The sequence below is a fragment of the Nylanderia fulva genome, unplaced genomic scaffold, assembly GCF_048542155.1.
Source record: "Nylanderia fulva isolate GAGA-0341 unplaced genomic scaffold, ASM4854215v1 Scaffold8, whole genome shotgun sequence".
NCBI classification, from domain to species: Eukaryota; Metazoa; Arthropoda; class Insecta; order Hymenoptera; family Formicidae; genus Nylanderia; species Nylanderia fulva.
Genome location: NW_028190916.1, coordinates 5,457,275 through 5,465,201, shown reverse-complemented (window position 1 = coordinate 5,465,201; position 7,927 = coordinate 5,457,275). Strand labels below are relative to the sequence as shown.

General features: G+C 31.1%; 1 protein-coding gene across 4 annotated transcripts; it reads left to right on the top strand.

Annotated features, from left to right (window-relative positions):
- Positions 1 to 2,312: 2,312 nt before the first annotated feature.
- Positions 2,313 to 7,781, top strand: fbl (pantothenate kinase 3 fbl). 4 transcript variants are annotated; one of them, XM_029304257.2, is made up of 11 exons: positions 2,313 to 2,487; positions 2,581 to 2,932; positions 4,031 to 4,223; positions 4,761 to 4,939; positions 5,049 to 5,222; positions 5,306 to 5,473; positions 5,551 to 5,627; positions 5,765 to 5,941; positions 6,028 to 6,163; positions 6,355 to 6,468; positions 6,542 to 7,781. In XM_029304257.2, exons 3-11 carry the CDS (start codon positions 4,085 to 4,087, stop codon positions 6,593 to 6,595), a joined length of 1,218 nt encoding a protein of 405 aa, XP_029160090.2. In that variant the 5' UTR covers positions 2,313 to 2,487; positions 2,581 to 2,932; positions 4,031 to 4,084; the 3' UTR covers positions 6,596 to 7,781. The 4 variants fall into 4 exon arrangements, with proteins under 4 accessions (XP_029160090.2, XP_085345311.1, XP_085345312.1 ...); XM_085489185.1 differs by lacking the exons at positions 2,313 to 2,487; positions 2,581 to 2,932 and adding an exon at positions 2,941 to 3,233; XM_085489186.1 differs by lacking the exons at positions 2,313 to 2,487; positions 2,581 to 2,932 and adding an exon at positions 2,941 to 3,400 and having other exon boundaries at positions 4,031 to 4,208.
- The last annotated feature ends 146 nt before the right edge of the window (positions 7,782 to 7,927 follow it).

The window sequence follows — 7,927 nt, the reverse complement described above, 5'->3', positions numbered from 1 at the left end:
TAAATATGTTAATAAGGCAGTAAAAGTTAACAAGGCGTGGCTTTATTTAAATAGCGGTTTTATGATGTAGCATTTAAAGAAGCGCAGCGCTATTAATATATAATTAGTCAATATAATATTAAAGATATTATACGACAAAATAGTCATGTGAATTATATGTTGATTTCGTTTGAAAATCATTTTAATTCAAAACTATTTCTGTACGAGGAAAGAATCGATGACGTATTCTGTTGCAATAGGATAGATAAATAAGAATATTTTTCTTTCATCGATAAAAAAAGACAATAGGCGACTATATATAGTCATCGGTTAACCTATGACTTGTTGAATTTTCGCGCAGTATTGCAATGATAAAAATGATAAAATTAGATGTGCCATCAATTTGCATTGACGCACGTTAGATAACACATAAAACAGACATTGTAGTTAATTATACGTATAAAAATAATTGTATAGGTAGGACTCAATGATCTCCTCTATTTGAATGTTTGCGATTGAAAGAATAAATATATATGAATAATAAAAATGTTTAATTAGGAAGAAATAATTTTGTATAGTTAATGAAAGACGGAAAGATAAGAAAATGACAGCTAAACTTGAACTCAGGGTAATCGTGTCTGTCTCTGAGAATCACAAATGTAATAAATAATTCAAAACGATAGACGAGAAGGAATACCATAGTTTTTGATGTTTGAAAGGAAATAATAAATGATTGAAATGGAGATATGTGTGTGTGTGTGTTCGCGCGCGCGTGTGTGTGTGTGTGTGTGTGTGTGTGTGTGTGTGTGTGTGTGAGTCTCTGCGCATAATAAAATATTTATATGTATAATTATATAAGCAAAACTCACATTAATGGTAAGGAAAATAAATACAAATAAGTATAAATAAATATATATAATATATATATATATATATATAATATATAATATATATTTAATATATTAATTATATTTAAATATGTAAAATATATACTTTTAAATTTTATATGTGTGTATATATATATATATATATATATATATATATAAACTGTAGGAATGAAAAGTATGAGTAGAAAACTGTCTAAAAGAGAACGGATATTCTTTCTAGGAGAAAGGGGAAGAGCTCAAATGTGATCAGCTGATCGCCGCCGTGCCATTCTTAGGGTGCGTTCCGTTATGCACTGCAAGTACTGGCACTATGACGTCATGCAAGTATACTGTTGACAGCGTTCCTTTTTAATTTTGTGCACTTTGAAGCTACTGCAAAATAGTAAAACGGAACGCACTACAGTACGCTTTCAGCAGACTTTTAACTAACCTTTTTCGCTAATAATCATCGAGTGAAAAATTGGTGAAATGGATAATACCATTATTGCATTAATTACATATAATTTAATCGAGAATATATATGATTCGAGTGAGTCATCAAGTGAAAGCGATTTGGAAATGGAATTAATAAATGAAATGAGACGACAAATTAAAATACCTAGAATAAAATGTAAAAATTACGTTAAAAATATTGTATCATTATAATCAGATATGGAATTTAAAAGTTAGTTCCATCGTACACATGGAGGTAGCCATCTTGATTACTGCGAGTGCTTTACCTCGCCGGTTGCAGTAATCGCAACAGGAAATAACGTCAAAATTAATGACGTCATATACTCATGATAGTACTTTCGCAGTGCACTGCTATCTATATCGGAACGCTATTGGTAGTACTGTCAGTACTTGCAGTGCATAACGGAACGCACCCGTAGGGTGCGTTCCGTTATGCACTGCAAGTACTGGCACTATGACGTCATGCAAGTGTACTGTTGACAGCGTTCCTTTTTAATTTTGTGCACTTTGAAGCTACTGCAAAATAGTAAAACGGAACGCACTACAGTACGCTTTCAGCAGACTTTTAACTAATCTTTTTCGCTAATAATCATCGAGTGAAAAATTGGTGAAATGGATAATACCATTATTGCATTAATTACATATAATTTAATCGAGAATATATATGATTCGAGTGAGTCATCAAGTGAAAGCGATTTGGAAATGGAATTAATAAATGAAATGAGACGACAAATTAAAATACCTAGAATAAAATGTAAAAATTACGTTAAAAATATTGTATCATTATATTCAGATATGGAATTTAAAAGTTAGTTCCATCGTACACATGGAGGTAGCCATCTTGATTACTGCGAGTGCTTTACCTCGCCGGTTGCAGTAATCGCAACAGGAAATAACGTCAAAATTAATGACGTCATATACTCATGATAGTACTTTCGCGGTGCACTGCTATCTATATCGGAACGCTATTGGTAGTACTGTCAGTACTTGCAGTGCATAACGGAACGCACCCATAGACTAGTTCCGTTATGGTGCGTGGCCACGTTGTCTTTTTAGGTGATCAAAAATAATTGTCTTATGAGGTAAATAGACAAAAAATAATATTACAAGCGTCATAACAAGATATACATACATAGGAAAAAAAGGAGAAGGCAATAGAGAATTCGCGGTATGTTAATTATTTGATAAAAATACATATTGCATATTCAACGCTTGCACACGATATAATTTTGCAATTTAAATAAAATTAATTTTTTCATAGCCTTGACAAAAGATCATCGAGTAAGTTCGCTGGAATAAATAAATGAGCGTAGCGCAATTTTTCCTCATAATACGGAGCGGATAGAGTAAAACTTTTCCATCGCACACGTTCATTGCTGTCGTCGTCGTCTTTGCAAGTCCCGTTCATTGTACAGTTATCGCTCCATTACATGCAGTTTGTGCATGTGTAATTTATACTGCACTGGTGTAGTTAGCGCCTACAATCGTCGATTCCGCACGGCGCCGAGACAGTCAAGATAGTGCGAGCGGAGCGGAAGGGAAGCTTCGGGTCGAAGACGGTCCTGACCTGGTTGACTTGCGCGGTTCCCGGCGTTCGCCCGAAAATTCGATGAGTAAGTGTCACGCCGGCCTGGCGTGGGACGTCACGTCACCGTCATTCTTCCACCGACGCGACTCCTCGATCAACGCGATATTTGACGTTCGTCGTTCTAGTCGACGACGACGATTCGCGCGATCGAGGACGAAGCGTGACTCGCTCATATGCATCAATGCCGTCTCGTATGATCTGATGAACATTTTTTATCGATAATTCGTGATAAGTGCGATGATACCGTGCTCGCGATGTATTGGCGAATGATAGGTGGAATATCGTGATGTAAATCATCTCGGAGTGAAGAAACGATGTCAATACAAGTAAAAAATTAATCGCCTAGATGATTATTACTCGCCACTTATATAACGTAACGCGCATCGTGCTTCTGTCATTTCTTATCATTTAAAAATAGTGAACTGGTGAATATATATTAGAGAGAGTAAGGCCTTTCTTTCTATATGTACATATTTGTGCACATTATCAAAATGTGAGTATTCTTGGAAAGGTATAGAAAAGTTGTATACTTGTTGAAAATTTGACAGATATTACTATTAGTTTGACAGACACTGACATTTTTATATGCATTATGTTATCATTTTTAAAGTATTGTTAATTTCAAATTTACATCTCAAGGAACGACATATCTTATTTTGATTGTAATGCAGAAAACAACTTTACAGAAAATTTATATTTATTTTGATCTTATGCATGCATAAGACATAAAAGCAAATAAGTTAAAGCACTACGGAAGATTTGAAAGCATGCACATAATACAATCGTATGTGACATTGCTTATGTAAATTTGTATATAGACATTTTAGACAGTGTGTGCATAAATGAAAGGTGATCTTTGATCCTGATATTTGATGATAATTGTATTCAGAATTGGTAAAATAGTATTCTGTATGAATATCTTTAAATATTTTAAAGTGAATAAAGCGTTTCGTCCATAAAATCGTTTGAAAAATATTTATATATATGTTAAGAAAAATAGACGAAAATTCTATTTGTGTATAACACTTTAAATGTTCAATATGAGATATTATTTGATATATGTATATTATAATTTTAGTAAATTTTAGTAATTTTTAAATCTAAACATGCATTTTTTTTGTAGCAAAAAGGTTCTTTACTATAAGAAAGTAATTCAGGAGAAACTATTCAACTCTGAATGAGCCCGCAAGTAATGAGTCCGCAAAGCCATAAAAATAATTTAACTCCAAAGAACATGGAGTCTAATGGATATTCTACCGGCAAGATTATGGATGAAAAAGCGACGAATCATTCATCTCCTTGTGAGTCAGTGGACTGTATGTGTGCTTAGATTGCTAATTTTTACTTTTTATTATATATTATTTATATTGGCTGATATATTGTTCATAACTGATATCTACTTATTTTGTGCTTGTGATTATTATGTCAATTGTTTGAGAATTTTAATATTTTCTTAACTTAGAGATATATACATAAGCATAGTTTATAATATTAGTAAGATATTTATCACATATTTAAGCTAAATAACAAAGTAGATAATGCCTGCGATGAAAACTCACTCACAGTTATACTCATTTTGTTTGAGTATCCCCAAGTAAATATAATATTTGCAATAGACAAGTTTTTATTGTGTGCATACTTTTGCATTTCATTGAAACTATTTTTCTGCATGACAAGCTTATTAATAATCATATTTCTAGAAATTTAATCTCTCATAGTTATTGTAAAATTGCGCTTCTTAAATTGTTAATAATTATTGCCTTTCTAAAACTGTCCATATTTTGACACATTTTTAATTATATTCATGCACAAATTACAATAAATGAAATATTAATCACATATTGTTGTTATAGCGATGCCTTGGTTTGGAATGGATATAGGCGGAACTTTGTGTAAATTAGTGTACTTTGAGCCAAAGGATATAACTAGAGACGAGGCAGATGCAGAAGTTGAGACGTTAAAAAATATTCGTCGATATCTTACTAAAAATTCAGCGTATGGAAAAACTGGTCATCGAGATACTCATTTACAAGTTAGTTAATACTAGATATAATATAGAGTTAATATTAGATTTATATTGCTGCAATTTACTACTTGTATAGACTTGTTTTCCTAATTGTTTACTTAAACTGCTGTTCCAGATGAATAATGTTCGTATTAGAGGCAGACAAGGGACGTTACATTTTATTAGATTTCCTACGAGTGAAATGGGCAATTTTTTAGCATTAGCAAAATCAAAAGGCATGGCGAATCTTGTGACTACTGTTTGCGCCACGGGTGGTGGTGCCTTTAAATTCGAAGATAATTTTAAAAAGGTGCGAAATATCGCATATCTTGATATTATTTAGTTATTATTAAGAATTAAGTTACACACATAATATCGAAATATTTTTGATAGGAAGTAAACATGAATTTGGCAAAATTCGATGAATTAGATAGTTTAATACGTGGAATGCTTTACATAGAAACCACGAATCCGCATGAATGCTATTATTGGTCGAATCCCACTGATGATAGCAAATGTCAGAAAGTACCATATGACTTTTCTGAACCATATCCTTTCTTGGTAAGGATGGATGAAATTATTTTCTTGCATATATTCTTCTTGACAAGAATAATTTTTGAAAATATTTTCTTGTGCAGCTTGTTAACATAGGCTCTGGAGTAAGTATACTAGCTGTCTATGGACCAGAAAATTATAAAAGAATATCTGGAACAAGGTAAATATATATTGTAGAATATATATATATATATATATAAAATATTGAACGTATTATATGTATATGCACATACATTGTATATTCGGGAAAGATTCGTTGTTAAGTAATATCAATATAACATATAACTTCTTATATAGTTTAGGAGGCGGAACATTTTTGGGATTATGTTGTTTGCTTACTGGTTGTAACACCTTCGAAGAAGCAATAGAATTAGCAACGGGCGGTGATAACACAAGGGTAGATAAATTGGTTAAAGATATATACGGCGGCGATTATGGTCCTTTTGGGCTTCCTGGAGATCTAGTTGCGAGCAGGTAATTTATCGCAATTATTAATTACTGCTTTGAGTTATGTAATTCTTTTATTTTTATCATAATCCTATTTTTTGTTCTTTTTTTAGTTTCGGACAAATGAATTCCAAAGACCGCCGAAATACCGTCACAAAAGAAGATCTAGCGCGTGCAACACTTGTTACTATCACAAATAACATCGGTTCCATTGCGCGTATGTGCGCTGTTAATGAAAAAATTGAGAGGGTAATTATATTGTATATATATATATATATATATATATATATATATATATATGTGTGTGTGTGTGTGTGTGTGTGTGTGTGTGTGTATATGTATATAATATATAATGTATATAATATATAATGTATACATTACATTACATATGATTTCGTATATTGACAATTTTCTTATTTTGCAATAATTTTTGGTTTCAGGTTGTATTTGTTGGGAATTTTCTCAGGGTAAATCCCATATCGATGAAATTATTGGCCTATGCTATGGATTATTGGTCTAAAGGAACTTTAAAAGCCCTGTTTTTAGAACATGAAGTAAAGATACAACAACTTAAAAATTTAACAATTGATGTTTTGATATCACAAATGTATCTTTTTGTGATTTCAGGGTTACTTCGGTGCTGTGGGATGTCTATTACAATTTAATGGTGAATCGAGCTAAACACAATGAAGAATGTTGAGCAACTGTTACATGATATACATCCATTCCATACGACCAACTTAGCAGAATCTTTCGAGAGAGCAAGATTGTTCAACATAACTATTTATTTTTATTATATTTCTTATTTAATTGCTCGTATGAGTATATGCATATGTGAAGCAATCGTTTATTATTATGAGATGAAAGGATCTCTCTATATTTCAAAAATAATTATTTGTACATTTTGTCATATATATAATTGTACATATATATAATTTTTATCACAATTTGTTCTGTAAGGAGAATTGTGTTAAAGAATATTTTTCTTTTTTTTTTGTTAGAGGATAACTATTTCGATATAATTGTTCGATTATGAACATAAATCTAGCACGACTCGGCAGACAGGATCGATAATGGACCAAATCCAAAGGGAATTAAGGCTTGCCTTTTCTCCCGATGTTCGTTACATGCCGTACATAGACTAGTTCTACCTCATCATTTATATTGTGAAATTTTTCTACAAATGCACAGATTTTTTATGTATATAATGGCAATCGTTATTACATTTGCGTGCACATACATTTTCATAAGTATAATGAAGCTATGATGCTAAAATATTTATGTATTTAATTGTTGATATGTATTTATAATTTTATTGTTAATGCGTTACGGATCTCTACAGAATAGATTTCTTGATACGCTTTTAATTTAATACTAAATAACTAAAAAATTAATAAGAGCCTTGACTTATTACTACGATTAAATAACTAAAATTTTTAATTAAATATTTTTAATTAAATATTTTTAATTAAATACTATTTGCCTTTACGCGTGATTAGCAATAAAACAGAAAAATAAGAATTTTTTACATCGTTTACATTGTTACAGCAAAATATTGTGATTTGTAATTCAGAATATGTATATTTCCTTCAGATATTACGAAATTATATGCTCCAGAGTGTCAAATTTTGTTTTTAAGAAGTAAGCGGGGAGCACACTTTTGCATAGGCGCATAAGCGTAAGCATAAGAATCTCGATTGTCTATAAACGTATGCATAAGAAATTCAACCAATCAAATTTCTTATGTATATGCTTATGCGCTTATGCAAAAGTGTGTGCTCCCCGCTATAATAAGTAATAGAATAATGTGAATAAAAGAAAATCATTAAAAAATTATAATCTTAATATATTTAATTTTTCTGTTTTATTTATTTAAAATATGATTATTACTAAAAATGTTGTCTTATTTGTAATTTATTCATTAATTATTAACATTATATTTTACATCACATCTTTTTATGTAGAACTAGTAAAGCTTGTTCCTGATGAAATGTATTGCAAAACACCAAATAG

Bases quoted from the DNA above. Each gene is read 5' to 3' on its own strand.
- fbl (XM_029304257.2), top strand. From the start codon at position 4,085: ATGAGCCCGCAAGTAATGAGTCCGCAAAGCCATAAAAATAATTTAACT. The intron at 5,223-5,305 runs GTGCGAAATATC...TATTTTTGATAG, and splicing joins TCGAAGATAATTTTAAAAAG to GAAGTAAACATGAATTTGGC. The intron at 6,469-6,541 runs GTAAAGATACAA...TTGTGATTTCAG, and splicing joins CCCTGTTTTTAGAACATGAA to GGTTACTTCGGTGCTGTGGG.